Raw genomic sequence first — 26,591 nt, forward strand, 5'->3', positions numbered from 1 at the left:
TCCAATTCTGTCATTCATTCACACTTCCCTTTTGAGTAACATTACACAGAAATAAAGTTAAATGGAGGTGAGATGAAGTTTATCACTATTTTTTTTTCCTAATGAAAACTTAACAGAGTGCTTACATATCTTCAGTAGGCTTGTTTGTAACCTAGATAGTCATTGAATACTAATAATTGTATATCATTGCTGCTACAATTAAAGCTAAAGTTATTTTCATTCACCAAACTGGACTATGATCAGATCCATTTATTATTTATCTTATAATCTTCATGTACTGCTTTGTTAACAATGGTGGGATAAATCACAGATTAATTTTTTTTGTATTTATGTAAAACATTTCCATATCAGTCATCTTGTTTAAGAAGAGTGGAATAAAAGAAAAAAAAGTGAAAAATAGAATGCTTTAGTTTGTAATTCAACCACTATTGGTTCTTTCTCTGGAGATAGATAGTATGCATCATCATTAGTCCTTTGGTATTGTCTTGGATCATTGTATTGCAGAGAATAGCTAAATCATTCATAGATCTTCATATTATTCTGATTCTGGTTACTTCATTATACATCAATTCATGTAATTCTTTCCAGGTTTTTCTGAAATCATCCTGCTTGTCATGTCTTATAACACAGTAATAAATTGCTACAACCATATACCACAGCTTGTTTAGCCATTCCCCAATTTAAAGGCATCCCTTTGATTTCAAATTCTTAGCCCACCACAAAAAAAAAATTGCTATAAATATTTTTGTACAAATAGATCCTTTTCCATTTTTAAATAAACCTAGCATTGGTGTTGCTGTATTAAAGGGTATGCATAATTTTATAACCCGTTGGATATAGTTCCAAAGTACTCTCCAGAATGATTGGGGTAGTTCACACTTCCACCAACAACACATTAGCATCCCAGTTTTCCCACATCCTTTCCAGCATCCAACATTTTCCTTTTATTTATTATATTAAACTAATTGTTTTGGTTGCTTTTTTATAGCAATATCTTGTACTCATTTCATCTCCATTAGGACAATAGAAAATCTTTTCTCAACAATATGGGACACTAATAACTTCAAAAAATTCTTTGACAACTGTGCCTATCAGTGTAAATTCAAGAAGATTTTCTTTCTTTCTGCTATTCCCCATTCTCATTACTTTATATTGGTATTTTACATTCAAGTAGCACATATTCTGATGCAGGGGCTGTTTAGTTTCTCTTTATGTACACTCAACACTAATACAGTACCTGGCACATAGAAGGAATGTAACCTTGTAGAATGAATGAAACAAGGAATAAATAAATCTACTCCTAATTGTGAGACGGGGTGGCATTTTATAACTTTTTAACTGATTTAGATAAAGGTATCTGGGAACTTTATGATTATATGGATAATCTATCACTGCTTCCAACTTGAAAATGACTAGATAGCATAGACATAAAATTCAGTTGTCCAGGTTTGGATGATAGTATACCAATCATGCCCTATTGATTCTTCTTAGTCTTTTGTTTTATTTACTTATATTATACTACCACAAAAGAGTTGAATATCCCCCAATTTCACAAAATTAGTTCTAGTCTACATCCTTCACTTTAGCTCAGTGCTACCTTTCTACATTAAGGCTGTCTCCACAGTCTGAAATTGGAAGGGACCTCTGAAGCCTTCTTATTCAACTCCACTTCACAGATGAGGAAACTGAGGAGTAGGGAGATTAAGAAATGTTTCCCAAACAATGTAGCAGTTGTCCAAGGCAAGCTTTGAATTCCAATCCTTTGAGTCTAGAGTCAGTGTTCAAATAAAATAGAATCATCCTACCAAGCCCCCATTGAACTGATATTAATCATGAATTTTGGTGAACATTAGATATAGGCAATTATATACAGGTAACCTTATTCTTTATCTATAAGTAGCTTTGTTACTTTATTCTTAAGCATCTCAGGGAAGGTGCCCATTTTGAAGACTTTATCATTTTTCCCATGAACATTGGAGAACGTACATATGAAAAAACCTGTTTCAGTTTAAATGTTAAAATGATAAGATTTTAAAACATGAATATGTACTCAGAATGAAGAGTATGATTTTACCCAGCTTCCCATTAGGTAATATGAAGATTTATAGCTTTTTAATATTTTAGTATTAGGTGAATTTCTACTTGTCCTTAAAGAGTTTATTATAGCTCTATAAAATCCCCTTCTTAACAATCTAAAATGAATTCAAAATTTAGAATTGATAGATACTTTGAAATTTATTTTTCTCTTCTGTCAGTACAATAAAAGTTTCTAAACTCTCTTATAATAGAATCTTATTGAAAATTTATATTTCTAAAATTTATCCATGAATATTTCAGATTTGGTTCAAAATAGCTTTTTTTTCAATAGCAAACTCCAATTGTTAACATTTACCTTGTTCACAAAAAGGGGAGCCATCTCTTATGATTTCCATCCTGTTGGCTATTTACCAATTTCCTATAAACCTCTGACTTTAGAAAACGAGGAAAAGAGTCCTTGGCCATGAGACTGTAGATTAACCTCTGAGCTTCATCAAAACATTTGAGAGTTGGTTCTGACATATTCCGTGAGATAAGATCTCTGGTACTGAAGTCAATGTTAATCTATGGGAAATAAGGTCACATAATATTGCGTTAAATGGTATTGAAAGTTCCAAGTTTTCTATAGAAGCAAATATGTTTTGAATTTATTTTCAAAACACAAAGCAGATGTCATGAAAAATAGCATGAAGGTCATTCTTTTATTACTTGATATGATGCTTGGGAGAGATAACATTGACAAAAAACAGTTAAAAGCATTGCCTATAATTGTCAAATGATAAATTAATGAAGAAAGTTAATCATATGCTATGAATACAAATTTTGAAAATTCATTGAAATATTTCCAAAATAAGAAATGTTTTCCCAGTTTCCACTAATCTCTTCCTATTCCCATCTCCAAGAACTTCTATCTTTTTCTATTTTTTTCTAGTTCTTTGTATCTTCCTCCTGGACCAAGTAAAATACTCAAACATCTACTGAATAGGAGACTTCAGAATACATATTGATTGTCTCAAACTTCCCCCAAATTCCCCATTCTTCAATCCACTAAATTCTCAGATTCTCATGATCTATTCTTCTATTCCTCCTCTCCTATTCACAGAGATGGGATCTTGAGGGTAAGAACTGTGTCTTTATTCTCAGAATTTAGCATAATGCTTAGAATATGTGAGCTTAGTATATTATTTTTCACTAATATCTTTGTACATTTGAAGTAAAACTGAGTTGAATATGGAATCCAACACTTTTTCTGGGATATAACATAAATCCTTGGAGAATTTTCTCAGTCCAAGGTAGAGGAATCTGGGTTCAGAGAAGACAGGCTGCCCAAATAACCAGGCCACAAATACTTAGTTGAACATTAGGTTCCTTCTGCTATGAAGGTAGTAGACATTTTAGTAAAGACGTGAAATTCCCATGCTGAAATTATTTGTTCATTTGAAATTTCAAAATATTGTACAATGAAGAATGTAACAAGAAAGAAATTTTAGTTTTGATTCTGGACTGATAAAAGGCCAGTCTACAGCTTAAATCTCAATTTTACTTCCCCTCCCCCATGGTTTGCTGTGAGGAAATATTTCTAATTTAAAAAAAAAAAAGCTTAGCTAATTTATTATGCACATCTATATTGAGGGGCAGTTGATCTTAATAACCATAAGGCTGGTGTAAGTATTAGGAAGAATTTTTTTTCAAGTCCTGATATGGACACATTTGGATTTTGTGATCATAGACAAATCATTTAAACTTTTATTACTCCAGACATCACTGTAATGCTCTAAGGAGATGAACAATCCAATCTGAACTTGAAGAGAGAACATTTTAACACCCTTATAAAAGGAAAAGTTCCACACTATAAAAACACTGATAATCAAGGCTGAGTAGAAGCAATATTTGTTATGTACTAATTTTAATATGCGATAGGAATGAGCTACGAAGTAAGGACACTTTTGTTAGGTCATTTATGTTTGAGGAAAGAATTATCATTAGAAGGAGACTTTCACAGTAGCTGTTTTTCTTTCTTTGGAGGTTTTAATCCAGTTGTAAACAGCCAAAACAGAAAATTGTGACCTAGAGGTTGGCAGGGCTAAGACCACAAGTCAGGCAAGGACTCCTCTGACAAATACAGTCCCCGAGTGGGGTGTTAGCTGCAGTGTTAGAGTAAGCCTCTAATTAGGCATTATGCCTGAGGGAAGAAGATCACTAAGGTAACCAGCAAAAAGTTGTGCATCTATGTCTCTCTCTGTGTGTGTGTGCAAGCTGGAAGGTCAAGGAATCCAGAGGATTCTCAGACCCAAAGTAGCCTGAGGGCTTTTAATACCAGTGAAAACCTAAACAAAGTCCCTAGCAGAAATTCAACATTGATTTACAATGCTTGGGTGCTTCTGTGTGAATTCTGGGTAAGCTTGAAGTCAGATAACACAAAGAGGAAAGCAGTACTTCTCTGCTGGACTTGTCAAAAGTCCCTTTCCTTTTTATATCTTTTTTTTATTAATATCTCGTGTATTATTCCAGTGCTAACAAGATTTTTTTCTAAGTTTTTAAGCCTCTAGATTTACAATCTTTACTGCTCTTCTCCAATTTCTTAACTCTTAGTGTACATTTTTGCTACCAAATGGTCTACTAAAATGGCTCTAAAACTATTTGCTTAATTTTTCCTTTCCTATAAGTTGCAATTTCTATTCCTACTTTCTTATATGAAAAATGTCTTTTTATCTATTCTACATCCATTATTTATTTATAAATAATCATGTAAGTTCAAAATCCTGGACTCATTTTTACATGCTTTGTTTTCCTTTTGCCTTATTATCCAAATAAAGAAGAATCCAATCTTAAATCTTTTGAATAAGGGTTCTTAACAATCTAGTCTACACCTCTTTTATTTATAAAAGAGTAACACTAAGTCATAGTGGTATTAAAACACTTATCACATAGTGAGGAAGGGAGAGAATTAGAATTAAAACCCAGAACTTTCTGCTGATGTCAAATTCAAAAAGAAATAGTGGCAACAACCCTACATAAATATCTCTTCATGTACATGTTGACTTAAAAACATGTTAAAATTATCTGTTTTTTGTACTTTTATTTATTTTCCAAAATATTTCTGAATTATATTTCTATATGGTTTGAATCTATTTGTGAGTGTTATGGCAGATAGTCACAAGTTCATAACTCTGTTCTATTCATTCCATGATGCTTTTTGTCAACTCTTTCTTACCTTTGTCTCTAGAATTCATGGCTTATTTTCCATTCCCACTATGATTATTATAATTTGGACTATTATTATTTCATTCCCTTAATTAGTTGCCTGGTTTCTAATCATTTCTCCCTTATCTGTTTTGGAAACTACAGCAAATTTCACCTTCCCATGTTATTTCAAAGATTTCAAGTAGGTTCAAGTGAACAGAGTTTAAATTTTTGGGATGATATTCATAGTTCTTCATCATTTGACACTGATCTTCTAAGTCATTCTTTTCTTCCATTGTATCCCCACACCTACATACTCATTATTTCTATAAGCATTTCCTCCTAACACTTTTATCATGTTGATTTCTGATTAAAAATCTTCCTAGGCTTGCTATCATTATCATTACACAATCCTTGATTTAGAGCTGAGAAGACAAACTGTAAAATTCACAAATTCATTCCTCTCATTCTCATTTCAAGTATACAGACACCAGACTTCAAAAGTCAGCCAACATTAATTAATTAATCACCTAATTTGTATCGCGTGCTTGATAGTACTAAACAAAACCTGGTGATTTGGGTGATGCTAAATGCTGATTTTCTTGCTGAACAAATATAAATAATTAAGGCAAGAGATGCAAGGAGGAGGCAAGAATTACTCTTTCACTTTCATCCTATATATTCATGCACACATGTGCACACACCACTCTTTTCTAGCACCAGGATATGATGCATACTAGAACACAGAGGGGGTTGAAAGCAAAGTAAGTTCTGTTCCACACAGATCTTTTGTGGTTTGGATGGGTTTCCTCTGTGAAAATTACCTTTAGCACTCCTTATTCTCTTTTAGATATCCTCAATAGTGGTAAATTTTCATCCTTTGAGGGTAGATTTTTTAAAGTAATGAGTCCTTTAGAGACTAGTCTAGTAAATAAAGTGAGCATGAGAAGGGCAAGAACCTTATGTTATTCATTATTGTACTAGTTTGTACAATAGCATAGGCAAATGCCTATTGTTTGTTAAATAACAAACAATTACTACATTGAAGCAAAAAAGATATCACTATATCAAAAAGAAAAAGGAAGATTTTTTTTTAGAAACCAATTTTTTATTTAAACTATTGGTCACATAGATAGTAAATAACTAATCTAGAAATAGAATCTAAACTACCTGACCTCAGGTTGTCTCCAACCCTTGCATTCAAGGTTCTCCATTAATAATCTAGCTCCAACCAACCTTTACAAGTTCAATTCCCACTGACTCTGTACAAGGACCCTCAAATCCAGCAAGCTTATCTTTTGATTATTTTTATACATATCTATCTCTGAGCATGTGATTATATAAATCTATTAGATAAAGTCACTGTCCTGATTCTTACAGTCTTAATGATATGATCACTGATTCTTTTCACCATATTGAACTCTGAATTATTGGTGGCTTCAAAAAATGAAATCAAATTGAAGATATTTTAAAAATAGTTTTGGTTCTTAGGATAATTTCTCAAATTTTTTCAAAGAAATAATTTTGAATGTTTCAAGCAATGACATCATTAAACTATTGAGAATTTGAGAAGAATACTAGAAATAGTAACCTAGAAAATCCTGAAGGAATCAATTTCTGATGCAAGAAGTCTAAGCATCTACATTATGTAGATGCTTGTCTCTGCAATCTTAGTGATATTGAATTCCTTTTTGACTTTCACATAAGATATTACTTTTATGATCTGTGCCTTTTTACTAACTGAGAGCTTGATGTAGAATGTTATCCCTTTTTATATCTTCTTCTTATCTTCTTTCAAGTCTTGACTTAAATTGAGACCTAGAAGAAGCCATTCCTAGTTTCCCTCAATGCCAGTGTCTTGCCTTTTAGGGTACCTTCTATTCTTTTATATCCTTAGCTCTATGCAAAATACCTTGCACAAAGTAAGTACTTCATAAATCCTTATTGATTTGCTTTGAATTAAGTCTGGTGAAAGAATGGTCTTATTATCCCTTCTAAGAATACAGCTTCATATCCATTTATTTTCCTCTTGCATTTTGCTGATGTGGATCAGAATATGCCTGAAATGTATAACCAGAGGTGGCCATCTTTCCCAGTTCTTGTCTCAAAAAAAGTATGCCAAATGCCAAGGTCCTTTCAATATCTAATATGCAGAATTATGTCAGGGGAAATGCCTGAAGGAAAGGACTTTGGCATTTGGAGATAGTATACAAGATGAGAGAAACAAGGCTTGATGAATTTCATGAAAAAAAACCTGGGAAATTAAGTGACCTGCAAGCTTAGTATGATTGAGCAGTAAGATGTAAGCAAAATGTGATTTCAGGCTGATTTAAGAAAGGCACAACAATTTCTGTTATTGGCAAAGAAGAAAGAAGTGATAGTGCCATTGTATACAGCTTGATCAAATCACCTCTTCAGCAATGTGCTAATCTTGTACCTTATTTTAGGGAAGAACCTGATACAGTAAAAAAAAAAAAAATCTAGATGGGAGTGATCAATAATTAGAATGGCAAATAATCTTTGATCATTAAGAGAAAACTTCAGTGTGGATATGATGAAATTTGAACCCAGGTCCTCTGTCTACAGAATCAGTTCTTTTTCTACTACATAATGCAAAAAGACAATTGAGAGCTAAAAATTATTTCCTCACATGAAGTTTTTAAATCTTGTTTACTTCTAAATCAGCATTGTTATAGCTTATTCTGATTTAACACAGTGCATTATATTCAAATATTGCTGATTTAAAACATTTTGCAAACTAAAGTCTGTTTATGGCATATGTTCAAAAACAAGCTTAACTTTGAGTGCATATTCCTTGGCGATTTATCCTCTTTGGCATCTTCTGAGATGAGTATCCTTTGCAATATTCATATGCTTCTCTTAACAGGAAAAATATGCAAACAAAATCCCTCTTCTCTACACCAGCAGTTCTTAATTCTTTTAGCTTTTAAAAGTTTTTTTTTTTCCTAATTTTTTCCAATTGGGAAGTTATTGTACTGGTAAGCACCAATTTCCAAGTAAACCTGTTGACTACCTTTAACCCTGAAGTAGTTCCTTAAAAAAAATTTTTTTTTGCATAATTTGAATGAAGAGTGCAATAGTGCTTTCAGATTCAAATTAGCCAAGCTGCTCTCATTTAAGTTAGCATGTATCTAAGGAAGGACTTTCCATTATGCAAAGGGGATGTGGACATGCATATGCAAAAGATGTCACGGAAAATGAATACAGAAAATCTTCCACTTCTTTCACAATAGTTCCCCTAAAAACCATATTAATGAAAATTACCTGTGACTACACACACACATTTATTTTCTGCACATTTTTATTTAGTGACAATTCCTTTCTTAATATGACTAACCTTTGGAACCATTATTGATAGATTTATATACTGAAATATTTTCATAATGACAGAAATTTGAATTAAGAAACAGGAAGTTGGAAAAGTCTTTCTAAAAGTAACTTAGATCAGAATATTATTCTTTTGCCATTACAGAATTCGAGAGGGAAACAGGTAACATTAAATTATGAGAGTTATAAATTAGAGCATAGAAGTAGATTGATTAGAGAAGTCAGGAAGATGAAACTGAATAGAGAAAAGAACCAGACAACCCTCAATTATCTCTAATAATAAATAATATAAACACATATCCATTTGTGTATATATATATATATACACACATACATTTTCTCTCTCTCTTTTTCTCTTTCTCTTTTTTTCTTTCCTGAGAAAATCCTAATTTTTCATAAAAGCATTAGTGTTCTCACTAAAAACAAATATTCACTGATATCTATCTATCTATATATATATATATATATATAGATAGATATAGATAGATAGATATACATACTATTTACCATTGTTAATAATGAAAAGGTCAAACAAGTTATTTTTAATCAATTCTTTTAATTTTTCTACTTATCCATATAGGATTAATGTATAGAACAATATGAAAAAAGCAAGAAGAAAGAATATTCTAGATAATTCCCAAGCTGATTATTTGGCAAATCATCATGAGTGATATTCAGAAATGCTTAAATGGTACTTCATTGTCCTGGGTATCATAGCTTTAGAACTAGAGGGACATTAGAAGCCATCTAGCCTCAATCTCCCAATTTTATAACAAATGAAACTCTCAGATTTATTAACTGGCCAAAGTCAGTAAAAGATAGTGAAAAGTTCTGAACTGAAACTGACACTCCTGACTCTGCTCTTTCCATTGTAGCATTCTGCCTGCATAGTCACAGAAGTTCTCTGTGTCAGAAAGGTCATAACATGCTCTAACTACCTTTAATCTTTACAATTCAGGAAAATGTAATCAAATTGAAGAAATTCTTAGAAATACAGTGGAAGCAATGAGTTGGTTTAGACCTCTTATTATTATGTTGAGTATTGAGGTTCAGAAGGAGCCCAAGATATCAAGAAGAGCCAAGGAAAACTGTACACATATACATGTACATACATACACGTATGTGTGTATATATATGTATATATACTACATTGGGGGAAAACAAATAATTGCTAAACTGATGTGGATAGAATGCTATGCAAGATGTAGAGAAAACTAAATTACTTAACTTTTATTTTGCTTCTCTTTTCTCTGGGACTAAAAGATACAAAACAAAAAGTAAAATGATCAATACAGAATTAAGGAGATAATAAGAATCCACCACAGCCCTTGTTAATTTTAAGTTTTTAGATCCAAATGAACTGTATCTCAGGATAAAGAAATGACATTTTAAACTGTTGAGCCATTGTTAGTGATCTTTGAAAGATTGTAGAGATTAGGGAAAGCAGCATAGGAGTAGAGAAGGGAAAATATTTCAATAATAATTAGTAATAACAATATCAATGGAATCTCTAAATTACAGACCAATGAACTTGAAACCAATTCTAAAAAAAAAAAATAAATCTAGAGAATGTTTAAATTGTGGTTACTCAAAAACTAAAAAAGGTCAAATTGTGATACTTCTTTCTTTACAATTGTTTTCATATCTTACTCATTTGTTCATTTACATACCTACCATTTTATTTCAGACCCTTATCATTTCTTGCCTAGATTTTTAAAACTGCCTCTTAATTCCTCCTTCCTACAAATTTCTACCAAAGTAATTTTTCTTAAATACCTAGCTGATTCTGCAAATTCTGTTGCCTTGAGGATAAAACAAAAATACTTTCAATTTCATCTTTTAAAGTCTTAAATGATCTATTCCTGATTGATCAAGCAAGTGTCATTAAATATTAATCCTTTCTGCCATACCCCCATCCATATACTCTACCCTTTCTACTCTGCAATTTAAAAAACAAATAAACAAACAACAACAAAAACCTCACCTTTTCTCTACTTCTCATACATGTCTGGAATGGCCTTTCATTTTATCTCTGCCTCATTGACTTTCCATCTTTATTTAACATACAACCCAAACATCACCTTTTATATGGGATCTTTTAAGATTCCCCCAATTGCTTGTATTTTCACTTCAAATTACCATATATTTAACTGGTTATTACTCATTTAGTTAGACTTGTCTGACTTCCTGACCCCATGGACCATATAGAACACATCACCATTGTCTCCTAAGGACTGTGTAAGCTCATGCTCATTGTTTCTATGCATTCTCTGCTTTCCTTTTCCTTTTGGCTTCAATCTTTCCCAACAGCAGGAGTTTTCCAATAAATCCTATTTTTTCATTGTGTGGCCAAAGTATTTAAGCTTCACCTTTAGTACTTATCATTTCAATGAATAGCCTGAATTAATTTATTTAAGTATTGACTGATTTGATCTCTTTACTATTCGAGGAACTCTCAAAAGTCTTCTCCAGCAGCATAATACCAAATCTGATTATGTGATGCTCAGTTTTCCTTTTAGTCCAACCCTTACAGTGATAAATTATTACTGGAAAAACTATGCTTCTAACTAAACAGACCTTTGTCAGCAAAGTAATATCCCTGCTTTTTAGATTTGCCATAATTTTCCTTCCAAGGAACAAGCATCTTTCAATTTCATAGTTGCAGTCACCATCTGCAGTGGTTTTGAGTCCAAAAATAAAATCTAAAACTGCTTCCCTTCTATTTGCTTTCCACTATTCTCTATTTACCAGGAAGTGATGAGACCAGTTGCCATGTTCTCACTTTTTTTAATGTTAAGCGTCAAGCCAGCTTTTACATACTTCTCATTGACAATCATCAAGAGGTTTCTTAATTCTCCTGTACTTTTTGCCATCAGAGTAGGATCATCTGCATATCTGAGTTTGCTAATATTTCTCCTGGAAGCCTTCCTTCTAGCTTTTGATTTGTCCAGATTGGCATTTCGCATGATATACTCTGTGTATAAGTTAAATAAGTAAGGTGACAATATACAGCTTTGTTCTCCTCCTTTCTCAATCTTAAACCAATCAGTTGTCCCATGTTTATACTTTTATTGCTTCTTCACCCAAATGCAAAGTTCCTTAAGAGACAAGTAAGATCTTGCCATATTTGACTGTGATTCACACAATCAAAGGCTTTTCAATAGTCAATGAAGCAGAACTAATTTTTCCTGGAATTCTCTTGATTTCTCTAAAATTCAGTGATTGTTTCACATAGTTCTGAAATCTAGCTTATAGGATCTTAAACATAACTTTGCTGGTACGTAAAATGAGCACAGTTTTTTGGTAATTTGAATGTTTCTTGGCATTTCCCTCTTTGGGGACTGAAACGTAAACCAATCTCTTCCAGGTTAGTGGCTACTGCTGAATTTCCCAAATTTGCTAGCATAATGAGTACAACACTTTAACATCATCATCTTTGAGGATTTTAAATAGCTCAAATGGAATTCAACTAGCCTTATTGTTAGCAATTCTTCGCTATTGCACCTTTAACTTCATTGTCCAGGGTGTGTGGTTCTAGATCAGTAACCATACCATCATGATAAACATCAGTGGTTGGAGCACAGATACATGATATTGTAATGTTTAATGATTTGCCTTGGATTACAGATATCATTCTTTTATTTTTTAATTCAATACCCTAGGATGGCTTCCTCTCCCCCCCCGCCCCCGTTCTTTATTGATATTGAGGATTATTCCATTTGTTCTAAGGGATGTGATATATGTAATGATCACCCGAATACATTCCCTCATTCCTATACATTTAAGATATAAAAGTTTAATTTTTCCATCTTTTCTTTGAACACATCTAGCTTACCTTGGTTCATAGATCCTGCATTTGAGTTCCTATGCAATTGATCATTATAGTATTGGACTTTCCTTTTGTCACTGGACACATCTACAGTGGAGCTTTCTTTTTATTTTGACACGGCTATTTTTTTTTTCTTTCTAGAAGTTTTTGTAGTTGTCCTCTTCTCTTCCTCAATAACATATTGAACACATTCCAACCTGAGGGGTTCATCTTTTGGTGTCATTGATTTTATCATTTTAATATTGTCCATGGGGTTTTCTTGACAAGGATACAGGAATGGTTTGTAATTTCCTTTTTTGGTTGATCATCTTTTGTCAAAAGACTTCACTATAAACCTGTCAATTTTGGGAAACCTTGCATAGCATAACTCATAGTTTCACTGAGCTACACAACCCACTCTACAACAAAAAAATAGTGATCTAGGAAGGAATATATTTAAATACTTTATATTTACTTATTCATTTTTCATTAATTGTATAGCTACATACATACATATATAGATACACACATATAAACATATATGTATACCTGTGTCTACATACTTACAGATAAATTTGTACGTGAATATGACATTTTGTACACATATGCATGCACATGTGTATATACACATATATGCATATGTATGCATATGTTATGTAGATATGTTGGTTCTTGCCTCCCCCAACAGAATTTAATGCCTCCATGAGTTGATAGTTTTTGCATTTGTTTTTTACTTATAGCCTCAACACCGAGCAAAGCACCTAGAACATAGTAGTTTCTTAGGAAAAACTTGATTGATCATGTGCATTTTTTAAATCCAAATAAAATCAGGCTTCTTTAAGAATAAGACTCTAGCTTGTACTCATTTTGTGGTACAATACAGTTTTATAGACATGATCCATAACCAACAAATTTTTTACTTGAGATAAGGCCAGACTGGACAGAGATTTTGCAAGATGCCAAAGATGTACAAAAGGATATCTGCATTACTTTGACGTTTCCAACTTGATATAAGCATGGACTAATGATAAATACCTCTGATAGAAATACCAGAGATGACAACTACAAAGTCAAGACAGAGAATATACCACTAGTGTGAGAACCAGACTTGGGAAGAATAATAAAAATTCAGGCTGGTACTGTTAGAAGTAATGCTAGAAAATGGATCCTATATATACTGTAACCTATTTAACATGTAAAGGACTGCTTGCCATCTGGGGGAGGGGATGGAGGGAGGGGAAAAATCAGAACAGAAGTGAGTGCAAGGGATAATGCTGTAAAAAATTACCCTGGCATAGGTTCTGTCAATAAAAAGTTATTAAAAAAAAAAAGAAAGAAAATGGATCTTATAGGATCAGGCAGTCAGTAGGGCAGGAAGGGGGGAAAGACCCCAAGTTCTAAGGTCTAAGCTGGATATGGAGGTAAGAAAGAGGGGTGTATGGGTGGATCAGACCAGAGATATAGCGGTAGAATGTCTAGTCAAGAAAATAACTACAGGAAAGAAACTCTAAGGCACTAAGTTATTTGTTAAACGTATTCACAGAGGGAAGCAACAAACTGGGAAAACATCTTCACACTTAAAGGTTCTGATAAAGGCCTCATTTCCAAAATATATAGAGAACTGACTCAAATTTATAAGAAATCAAGCCATTCTCCAATTGATAAATGGTCAAAGGATATGAACAGACAATTTTCAGATGATGAAATTGAAACTATTACCACTCATATGAAAGTGTTCCAAATCATTATTGATCAGAGAAATGCAAATTAAGACAACTCTGAGATACCACTACACACCTGTCAGATTGGCTAAGATGACAGGAAAAAATAATGATGAATGTTGGAGGGGATGCGGGAAAACTGGGACACTAATGCATTGTTGGTGGAGTTGTGAACGAATCCAACCATTCTGGAGAGCAATCTGGAACTATGCCTAAAAAGTTACCAAATTGTGCATACCCTTTGATCCAGCAGTGTTTCTATTGGGCTTATATCCCAAAGAAATACTAAAGAAGGGAAAGGGACCAGTATGTGCTAAAATGTTTGTGGCAGCCCTGTTTGTAGTGGCTAGAAACTGGAAATTGAATGGATGCCCATCAATTGGAGAATGCTGGGTAAATTGTGGTATATGAATGCTATGGAATATTATTGTTCTGTAAGAAATGACCAGCAGGATGAATATAGAGAGGCTTGGAGAGACTTACATGAACTGATACTGAGTGAAATGAGCAGAACCAGGAGATCACTTTACACTTCGACAATGATATTTTATGAGGATGTATTCTGATGGAAGTGGACTTCTTTGACAAAGACTCAATTTCAATTGATAAATGATGGACAGAAGCAGCTACACCCAAAGAAAGAACACTGGGAAACGAATGAAAACAATTTGCATTTTTGTTTTTCTTTCCGAGTTGTTTTTACCTTCTGAATCCAATTCTCCCTGTGCAACAAGAGAACTGCTCGGTTCTGCACACATATATTGTTTCTAGGATATACTGCAACATATTTAACATATATAAGACTGCTTGCCATCTAGGGGAGGGGAAAAATTGGAACAGAAGCGAGTGCAAGGGATAATGTTGTAAAAAAAAATTACCCTGGCATGGATTCTGTCAATATAAAGTTATTATAAAATAAAATTAAATTAAAAAAAATAAAAAATAAAAGTATTCACAGTCCTATCCTACTTATGGCTGTATTTGAAGAAGGCACATAGTAGTTAGACTTGTAAATATTTGCTAAATAGATGATGGAATAAGATAATACTTTTTGAAAAAAAGACTCAAGAATAATAAGAAATTATATCAGTAGTAGTTTGCTGCTAGTAGTCAAGATCAATCTCTTGTCACAACTTTTACTTTCTTATCTGTGGATTCCTCTGTACTACATAAATTTTCATTTCGTCATATGGAATAAGAGACTTTAAAAAGTTGGTTACTTTGTGTTAGCTTTTTATAAGTAACTTGTATTTTTATGTAACTGCCAACTTATCTATTCTGCTACTGACAATCATTTATATTTGGGTTCATATGAGGTTTGATAATTTCTACCTGTGGTATGACAACTATTCTTTAAGCAGAGTATAACAGTCATTTTTTTTTTCTTCTCTTTGTTGATGATTACTTTTCTCTTTGGTCTGATCATGTAATGGTTTAAAATAATTTTCACTGTATCAATCAATATTTTCCTTCAGCTAAATGTGGAAAAATTATCATAAAAATTGTTCAGAAGGCCCAAAAAGTCTAAATGGTTTTACTTTGCAGCAAGGTTTTTTTTTTTAATCAAATGAAAAGACAGAAGTGAAAAACTTTTCATTTTGTCCTCATATCTAATCTGTCACCATCTATTCCAGTTTTGAAACATGCTTACTGTATCTTGGTCCCAATAGTGGCAAATCTGGTTTACATCTGTAATCCAGCTTCTGGTCTTAATGGCTTTCCTTTCTAAATAGTGCATAAATAGTAATATGGTAATTTCAGAGGGATTGCATTAAAATTAAGGAGGAATTGGAAAGATTTCTTGTAAGATGTCAGAATTTCTAGTTTTCTCTTTAGTAAAATTTAATTTACTAATCATGAGTTTTAGTTTCCTTCACTTTTACTAGATTATTTAATTCTATCAATCTTTTTTTAAAACAAACATATAATATCCTTTTTTTTGTCTAAGTTCTCTTTGTATTTTTTCTATCTTATTGGTCATTTCTCTTCCTTGAATAACTTTTCCTTTATTTATTTATTTGTTTGTTTTACTGTTGGCTCTTTTAAAATTTTACTACAGACTCACCTTTTCCTGCTCTATTTGGTCAAATAGTTGTTTTCCCCTATTTTTTTTTATACTTATTGAGTCTAATTTTGGGAATGTTAAGAACAATACATGATTATGTAAGACTTGATCAATAAAGACTTGAGCCCATAAAAGGGAAAACAACATCATCGATGCTATGAAATGACAATTATTTTTGGAAGTGTTCTTAATAAGCTTTGTAGTTTTTCAGCTTTTTATGACATTGTGCTCAAAAGCATTAAAATTTTTTTTTCAGAATAGCTTTTGGAATCAGTTCACTGATTATATACAGAAACACAGATAAGCATGAGCACAATGTTTCATTACTTTATAGTCAAATCTCCTTTTGGAGCCGAATGCTATTTAATATGTAATATGACTCCTCATCTAATTCAATAGGCTAGGTACTGACTTTTGGCTGTTTTCGCAAATCAAATCTACTCTCAGAGGGCAAAGTATTTGTGACCATTGAGGATATTCAGAAGAATGTGACAAAAGCTTTGACAGTAATTCCAAAAGTGCTTTGAAATATGACAGTATCATTTGAAGTATATATCCTCCCAAAGTAACTACTTTGAAGTAGTTGAATCCCATTTGGATATCTAAACTTTAGTATGTCTGTTTAAAAGACAGTTATATTATTCCTATTTGTTAAAAGATTAATTCTCTGTCAAAAGAAAAGAAAACATGTTATCACAGAGCTTGTGATCAGTACACATAGTTTTGAAAAGACTTGTTAGAAGTAAAATGAATCGTGGAATAACTACAATTTATAGAATACCTTTGTATTTTCTTTTACATTGTCATCTTGATAATCTTACTATTCCTTTTGTTCTTATTTCCAAAATGATTGTTCATTTAGGGATTCAAGCTCATGTTACTCAGATTATAGTTAGGTGATTAGGTTCAATCATTTGAGGTTGAGGAAGTCACTTCCTCACTGTATTTTAATTTTTTCTTCTGTAATAACAATAATAGTAAGCTAACATCTACATAGCACTTATTATGTGCCAGGCATTTTACCAAGTATTTTATAATTACTATCTCATTTGATCCTCACAACAACCTTAGGAGATTGATGCTATTATTATCCTCATTTTCCAGTTCATGAAATTGAGGAAAACATTGGTTAAGTGATATGCTCAGGGTCACATATATAAGAAGTATCTGAGAGTAGATTTGTCTTTCAGTTTTTCCTGGCAATTGTCACTGTTCCAACAAGATGTAAAATGGTCTATGAGGTTCATTAAAAAAAAATACAGTATCATGCTTTCAGCTTTGTGTATTATTGAAATATAACCAACATCTATATTTACATATGCACACTCATGTTTTTTCTAGCATATTGTACTTAAAGATTCAAAAAAACTGAGTTCAAGTTATAATCCCAGCTCTGCTAGTTTGTAGCTGCATGTCCCTGATCAGACAGCTTAAAATGTGGTACTTCCATTTTCTTATATATCATGTATAATATCAATATTAAACATAACATTTTATATGATATTTATGGGACAACTAGATTGCACAGTGGACAGAGCTCCAGAGTTGGAGTTAGGAAGACCTGAGTTCAAATTTGGTTTCCTATACTTACTGTGTGATCGATATATAAATATATATTTATATTGAGTCTCTCTATAAGGGTCATGCAGTTAGTAAATACATACACAAATATATCTCTGTGTGTGTGTGTGTGTGTGTGTGTGTGTGTGTATGCTTTTTCTTTTCTCTCTTCTCCCAAATAGTAATTGTCATATTTATACAAGGCAGTTAATAGAGCTGTTGCAGGGAAATTTTTTTTTTAAAACTTAAGGTACTCTATATCTGCTATTAATCTTCTTGTTGATATTAATGCTATTATTATTATCTTAGAAATATTGTAATTTAACAAATAAGAGTTAAAGATACCAACTCTGTATTTACTTGTCTAAAGGCATGCTGGATTTCTTCAATATCATGTAAACTTCTTGAAAGCAGGAATTGTTTTATTTCTGCCTTGGTATCACTAATGTATCTAGCACAAATTAGCTTTTTAATTAGTGTATGTAGAAATTAATGGAAAGACAACATAAATAAAAACCTTAATATACCTGGAAGTAACATCAGACACTTGAGCACAATGGGAACACTTTATCAGATTTGCATGAAATTATGATTTTTTTTCATTCTATATTCAAATGAAATTGGGATGTGAGAACTAATCTCGTGTGTGTGTGTGTGTGTGTGTGTGTGTGTGTGTGTGTGTGTGTGTTTTGCCAATCAGATCAAGAATTACTACAGTTCATGGCTATTTATAGAGAGTGTTGTTTTAGTTTTAATAGTTTAGTCCTTGTTTATGTGCCAGAAATGCATCATTAAATGACATTCTATTGATTTTACAGATGAGAAAATGAGGCACAAAAATCTTGCAAAACACTGAAAATAATGATACTATAACCTAAATATAACTCAGGATAATTTGATCATTTCTACTACATTATTACTATAACACTTTCTTCTAACTCAATTTACTGCAATTGATTTTTTTTAATTTGTAAAACTGGCTGGTTGAAGCCCGTTGATCAATATAAGGTCAGTTATCTAGCTGAATTGAACATCCAAAAAAAAGATCATCTTCTCATCTCAATTTTGACTTGGTTGCTTTTCTCTATATATAAGCTTTTAATAAACACCAGAGAATTGTCAGAAGAGAAAATTTCTAGGTTGGTTTATGCGAGGAGGAAAATATCTGATAGACTACAAAGAGAGAGGACAGGTAAATATGTCTTAAAATCCTCAAATTCCCATGAAAGATTACTTATGTGTTATCTTGTAATTTCAACTTAGAAAAATCCATAACAACCCAATAAGAATGAAAAGTATGATTATTTCAAATACTCACAGTTCTTTGGTTTTGTTGAAATTTGGCACATTCTAAGAAATACAATTTTATTTTTGAAAGCATTCCAAAAAACATTACAATCAATTATCGTCGACTCAAGTCATAAAAGAAATTATAACTGAGGAACAACAATAATGAAATCCTGGCAGCTTCTGCAATGCTGCTGTGCTCTGCCTGCTACTTGGACCTTTTACTTTTGTCCTAGATGTAGGAGTCTATCTTCTATTTGGTGAAAATTTACTATATCCAGATGTCCCAGATCTACCCCAATTCAATCTACTCACATTCTTGTTATGTTGTATAAAGCACACACATCATTCCCCATCCCACATTTTTTCTCTTGGAAGACACTATCATTCTTAGAAAGGTGTTATTTAATTTTCTTGTGAGTCTGCTTACTACATTTATGACTTTTCAGATCAAAACACCTTTTCTCAGATACAACTTCCTTATATATGTTCTCTAACCCTATTAGAATTCTTTGAAGGCAAGGATAATTTCATTTTTTTCTATCTGTATACCTAGTATGTAGCATGGGAACTAGTAGGGAGTAAGTACTTAAGTAAATTAAGTTGACAAACAAACAAAAAAAGAGATGTATTTGTTTGATTTTCTAAGAAATGATCATGCATTTTGGGAAAATAATGTAATAAAGATCTGGGTTTTATAATAATTTTTTTTTGGAAGGAAGAAGTTGAATACTGTTAGATAATCATAATTCTGACCTCTAATGGAGGTTGTTTGCTTTTATAAAAAGAAATAGCTTTTTTTGACATGCTAATGGAGTTTTTCATATATCCTATTCAACAATATGGAACTTAAGTTGAGCAGAATAATCTTTATAAGGACTAAAAAGTCTTTGTTTTAAAGCAATGTAATAAGTAGGATGTCTATATAGTTGATTTTGAAGCTATTTGGTAAGTAATATGCTAATCAACTAAAAAAATGGTAACTTTTTAATTTTCCAGAATTTATTTTTTCTTAGATGGGAACTGGAAAATGAGTATTGAAATGCAATAAGTTTTGGTTTTTTTCCCCTTCTTGTTTGCCTCTTTACTACTCTTGCCATTTGCATCTGTTTGCCATATTTGGTTCAGACTAATAAAATACACTGGAATCACTGATAATTAGCTAGAATCTTAAACTAATGAGGATAACTACCAGTAGAACAACTCTTGATGAGACCTGATGAGATTATATCACACTGATATCCTACAGTCTATTGGGTCTTCCTATTAATTTCTATGTTCAAAATTCTAATCTAATCATATTGATGCCCTCTTTTAGCACAATGTATGTAAGGAAGCAGCATGCTGTTATATAGATAGATCTCCAAATCCGGAATCAGGTGACTGGATTTGAATGCCAGCTCTGCCACTTAAATATCTTGATACATTTGATTTAGTCTTTTTATTTTTCTGGCTTTCAGTTTAATTATTTGTGAGCCAGATGATCTCATAGGTTCTTTCTAATTTTAAAATCAATGATCCTTTATCAGTAAGAAGCATAAGTCTTAAACTTAATTTTGCAGTGGATAGAATTTTAGATTTAGAATTTGGAATTCAAAATAATCCTCAGGTATTTACTATCTGTATGACTCTGGACAAGTCATTTTATCTAATTCTGCCTCAGTTTTTTCATCTAGAAAGTATAGTTTATAATAGATCTCTGTTCTCAGGATAGTAATGAGCATAGAATGAGAATATTTGTAAACCACTTTGTATACCTAAAAGTCCTTAAATGCTAACTACCATGATTATTTTTATTAAAATTGAATATTCTCAATACTTTTGGATGGAATGGATGAATATTTAAGGAGGAATTAATTGAATTTCCTATGGACAAATAAGTGATATTACTAAAATTAAATCAAGTCTTCCTATTTAATGATCAGCCTGTTTTCCTGATCTGAGAAAACTATTATTCATTTTCTGATCATTAAGCAATCATGTTCTGTCTATGTGCATTCATACCAGGGGATGACTGGATAATCATTTTTTCTTAATAACTATCCCCTTAGTTCTTATCTGTTTGCTTTTACAGACTTAAAATACATAATGATCATTTAGTGAATGTGAGTTCATAGTGACTTTCTTTTAGATGAACTAAAAATGCTTTAAGTTGATCACAGCTTTTTGCTACATGTAAGTGAAATGAAGATTTTTTTTTTGACTATACTTTTATTTTTACCTCTTTGGGGGCATCAGCTTGTATGAATTCAGAATAAATCATTCTGGCTTTAGAAGCAATTTTTTCTGCAGATTCAGTTTTTTTGTAATCTTCACAGGCCAGCCAGAATTCAACATTCTCTTCACTAAATTCTGACTTCAGAAATGTTCTAAAAGCATCTAGACCAGCTGTGGAAAAAATACAATAAGAAAAAGTATTATAAAATCTATAAAATAATATTGCCAAATGTATTTTATGTTATAAACATTTATCCACTTCTCTAAACATCAGGTTTTAAAAGTTTCCCTTTTATTTGCCAACCAATCACATTTAAATAATTAATTATAATTATGGTTATTTAACATTTATATGAGGAAACTGTTGCAAAATGGATAAAAAAATTAATTTTGGATGAAGATGTTCTAAGTTCAAGTCCTGTTCTTGACCCACACAATCTGGGTCACAGCTGGCCAAATCCCTTATCCACTGATATAAACACTAGTAATTCCCTGAAACTATGCAGATGAGTTTGTAATCTGCTCTGGCAGAAGTTTAGTTTGTGGGAGTTCCTTAAACTAATGAAATCCATGGCCCATACCAAATCCAACCCAATACAACCAAACAAAATTTATTCATTAATACTTATCATAGGATATCTTCGGTATGGTGCTAGAAAAGATCTCTATTCAATCTAATTCAACTCTCTCATTTTACAGTTGAAGAGACTTAGATATTGAATGGCTTGGTCTTGCTTAAGATGATTCCAAAGAATAATTTGATTAGATAACAAGACTGGAGTGGTCTCCATGTGTGTTGCCAGATGAAGGCAGTGCCCTAATGCTATCTCTTTACATTTAACAAATTATAATTCTTTTCACTGGTATCCTATGTCTTACATACAAGACAACAGATTTAACTATGGATTAATTACCTCTCCTAGAAAACATTCCTAAAATCCTATCTAGTTAGTTATATGTATAAATTACCTGTGGCCTCAGAGTATTAAATTTTTAATTTTCAAAATTAGTTGGACATAGAACCATGAAGTTGAAAGAAAATCAGAAGAAGGAAAAAGAAAAGCAATGGGGGAAAGAAGAAAATTATAAATGAGTAAAAATTACAGAGGAGGTATCATGGAATGTTAAGATGGAAGCTACAAGACAGAGAATAAAGACAATACAGGAAAAGGGGAAAAAAAGAATAGGATATGATGAAGAATATAAGATATGTAATATAACAAAGGTTTAAAGTTGTATAATGTTTTAAGTTTCATGATGTTCTTTTTGTATATTATGCCATTTGATTGTTACAACAGTTCTGAGGCATTATTAGTCAGTCAACCTAGTATTTCTTTGTTCCAGCCACTGTGTTAGGCACTGAGGATGAAGGACAAAAATATAAAACAATCCCCACATGTGAGGAGTCTATACTCTAATCTACAAGACAAGGAGACAATATACCAGAGGATTGAGCACTGGATCTGGGATCAGGAAAACCTGAATTTAAATCTGGCTCCACAGCTGTGTGATGCTGAATATATCACATGACTTTTGATTCAGTTTTCTCATCTATATTATAATATTTATGAAAATAGTACCTACCTCTAGGTTTTTTGTGAAGATAAAATGAAACACTTTTGGCAGAGGGCTTTATAGATCTTAAGATATCATTTAAATGCTAGTTATTTTTATTATCACATAAAAGATAAAAAATTAATAGATACAACAAAAATATGTATATTCGAGGTAATTTGGGAAGGAGAATACTAGTAGTTGGAATATGCGGAAAAATCTTAATGTAGACGACAACACTTGAGCTATATCTTAAATGGAGTGAGGAATTCTTATTTTATGATGCTAAGACAAGGAAGGAATGCATTCCCAGTTGTGTAAAATTAGAGAGAGAAGAGAGCACTGGTTATAAAGAACAGAGAGAAGACCAGTTTGAATGGATCACAGAATGTGAGAGGGAGAGTAAAGGCTAATCATGTCAGAGAATTAAGTTGGATATATAAAACCTAAACATAGATGGATGTTTTATTTCAGAGGCAAAAGATAACCTTTGGATTTGAAAAAGTAGTGAAGTCACATGGCCAGTTCTACATTTAAAAATGACTGGCAGCTTTGTATAGAATAGTATCAAATTATTAGAAACTTGAGAGAGAGACAAATTATGAGCTATTATAATTAAATTGAAAAAATGAGGACCTGTGGCTGCATTAATGGAGAGAAGGAATCAGACACAAGAGATAGAGTAAAATTAGAATTGACAGAATCAGCAACCTTGGAAATTGGAAAGATGATAGTGCCTTTGGTGGAAATAGAAATGTTTAGTAGAGAGGAAGATGAGGGAAGGCAGGAAGAAATTTAATGAGTTTAATGATGGACATGCTGACTATAAAATCTTTAGTAATGCAATTTTATATATATATATATATATACACACATGTATATATGTCTGTTACACAAACATACACACACACACATATGTAACAGACAATTGGTGATATGAAACTGAAAAGTAGTGGAGTGGTGATGGCTGGATATACACCCACATACACATATAGATATACACATATGATTACACATAGATGCATGTGACTAATCTGGTAAATCATAGAAGTGATTGTAATACCATATGAACTAAGATTATCAAGAATGTAGAGGGAGAAGAAAAGGTCTATGTCTAGGTAAATCATAAGACTATGCTGTCACAAAAACCCAGAAAGGAGAGAATATATAGGAAAAGAGGATAGTCAACATTATTAAATGCAATGAAAAGAGATAAGAAGGATAAGGACTGAGAAAAACTCTATAATTTGGAGGGATAAGTTTCAGTTGAGTTATGAACTCCGAATCTAGACTAAAAAAGGATTTAGTAGTAGAGGAAATGAAGTGGAATAGCTAATTGTAGATAGATTTTTCCAAGTAATTTTCCTTAGAAAGGATGAAAAAATATACTGGACTGAAGTGGTGGTGAGATCTAATGGAAATTTATTTTAGAGAGAGAGAGACATTGGAATATACTTGAAGGTAGCAAGGAAAGAAACATTTTGATAGGAAGATTTGGGAGGGAGCATGATTGAAGATTCAATATGATGGGAAAAGAATTGAATGGAATCAGGTGCTCTTGGAAAGGAATTAGTCTCAGTGAGAAGGACAGCTCATTGTCAAAGACTAAGAAAAAGAAGGAAAGAGTTGGAGATGATGTCAAAGAATTTTAATATGAAGATAACAGGACAAAAACTCAAGTCTAATGGCTTTAATTTTCTTAGTACAATAAAAGGCAAAAGAGGGGAGAAGAGAAGATATGGAAGGTTTGAAGAGGGAATTGTTTTGGAGAATGAAATAGTGAATCAAGGCTTGCTTTGTCACATGGCATGGCTGTTAAGTAGTATAGCTAGAATTTGAATCCATGTCTTCCAACTCCAAGTCCAGTGCATATATGTATATATATTCACACACACACACATGTGTGTATCTCTTTTTATACCTAAGTACAGAGTACTAGTATGTTGAATATACTATTATACTTGTTCTTATTCTGTCATTCATAAACTTGATTTAAAAAAAAATAATATTGTAATAGTTATAATTCAATGTAACTGTCTACCTTTAAAATAGCTTATGTCTTATTTTATGCATTAAAATTATTCTGAGGTTTCATTATACTATCAAAGTTGTTCATCACACATAGACAGACACACACACACAATATGTGCACACACATGTGCATGTGCATATATATAGTGTTAAGAGTCTATAATTTGCACAGAAGATGCATTATGTTGTAGTATATAGAATACTAGTCTTGGCAAAGGCCTTTATGATGACATAGCTCAAAAGGCAGCCCTTATGTTTACATCCATAATTCTATTTAGATAAAACTGTGCATCAACCACTTGATCTTACCTTTGTTGGCTAATAAAGTATCCATGGACTCAGACCAGGCCATTGTGTTTGTGGGTGTTGACCTGTGGAAACAACATCTACCCTTGAAAATAGCATTGTGATCTTTTGCCTTTACAAACTATAGTCATCTTGATGCTCTCTATATACTTCTTTAAAGAAAACCTTAGTGAGCTTTAGATTAATAACTTTTAGCATTTCAATATAAATCCAATAGTGAAAGGTCAATAAAAATTATATAACCATTCTTTTCCAGTGTGAAGCTAACCTCAGAGCACCTAAAAGTATAATGTAATTTGGCATTGGAAACTTCTTTATTAATCTAGCAGACAGTAGTAATAATGTTTTCCATTGGTCCAACTAGAACAGAGCACAAGAGAGATATTATTCATTGTTCTGTAGGGAAGTACTGAATTACTTCTTAACTATGAATGGATTAACCATCAATTTATGTGACACTCTCCTATTCTGCCCCAGAAAAAATATCCAAAGGCTTTTCATGATAGCAATAATGATGAATGAACTATTTTCCAATAGTTTTGAGTATAAAAATTGACTTGTTTCACAATTTTTCTTCTCCATGAGGTTTTGATTAAGAGTTTCAAGAAAGTAATAGTCTTGAAAATGCCTGTTTCCAGTATCCTGAAAATTCCTGTCTATTCTTCTTCAGGAACCCTAAGACAAGAGTAATATATAGTGACTTAGTATGTTCCAAATTTTGGGCTAATCTAGCTGTGTCTCTCATATCAGAGGGGAAACTCTTCTGATATATGCATGCATATGCACATATACATATATATGTATGTATGTATGTATCAGTTTTAGGAACAAGAAATTTTGAGATATGAACTTTTTTCATGCATTTATCCCTTAACACAATATAAGATCCCCAGTCTTTACCAAGAAGTACATGCCACAAGGAAGAAGTATGATACTTTGTTTGGCAGGATGACTTTATTTTGAAAAGCAGTGATATTATACAATTTAAACTTTCAAAATGAGAATTAAACAATTTGAAAGATGCTTTTAAATGAAATTAACTCACATTTCTATTGGTATCATTCCCATAGAAATATTTTAAATTAACCATATAATATGTGTTTCCAAGTTTGTTTTTCCTTTCTGTTTTCTGGTTTAAGAATAACTTTATGGAATTAAATGGGATTAAATTAGTTCTCACCCTCAGCAGCAATGATACCCCTATCTCTCATAGGTAATTAACAAAGGAAATATTTTTGATGATCCACCTAACTAGTTAGCAATTTCTCTTTCTGCCTTCCATTTTCTCATTCTGTAATTTTAATGGCTTAATGCTTCAGGGAGTCTGAATTTCTTCTATGTGGGCACTCCCTCCTTTCTGTAGAGAGTTGGTGATATGATATATAATATTATACATGGTTTGTTATTACTTAAATGGATTTCTTTCTTGCAAGGGAGGATTCACTGGGGAGATGATCATTAAGGAGAAGTGATG

General features: G+C 32.2%; 1 protein-coding gene across 1 annotated transcript; it reads right to left on the reverse strand.

Annotated features, from left to right (window-relative positions):
• Positions 1 to 2,329: 2,329 nt before the first annotated feature.
• On the reverse strand, positions 2,330 to 26,179 carry RGS21 (regulator of G protein signaling 21). Its single transcript, XM_051996774.1, has 4 exons — positions 26,163 to 26,179; positions 25,121 to 25,182; positions 21,231 to 21,397; positions 2,330 to 2,601 (listed from the first exon to the last, which is right to left on the reverse strand). Exons 1-4 carry the CDS (start codon positions 26,177 to 26,179, stop codon positions 2,398 to 2,400), a joined length of 450 nt encoding a protein of 149 aa, XP_051852734.1. The 3' UTR covers positions 2,330 to 2,397.
• Positions 26,180 to 26,591: the final 412 nt, after the last annotated feature.

Source organism: Antechinus flavipes, chromosome 4, assembly GCF_016432865.1.
Source record: "Antechinus flavipes isolate AdamAnt ecotype Samford, QLD, Australia chromosome 4, AdamAnt_v2, whole genome shotgun sequence".
NCBI lineage: Eukaryota > Metazoa > Chordata > Mammalia > Dasyuromorphia > Dasyuridae > Antechinus > Antechinus flavipes.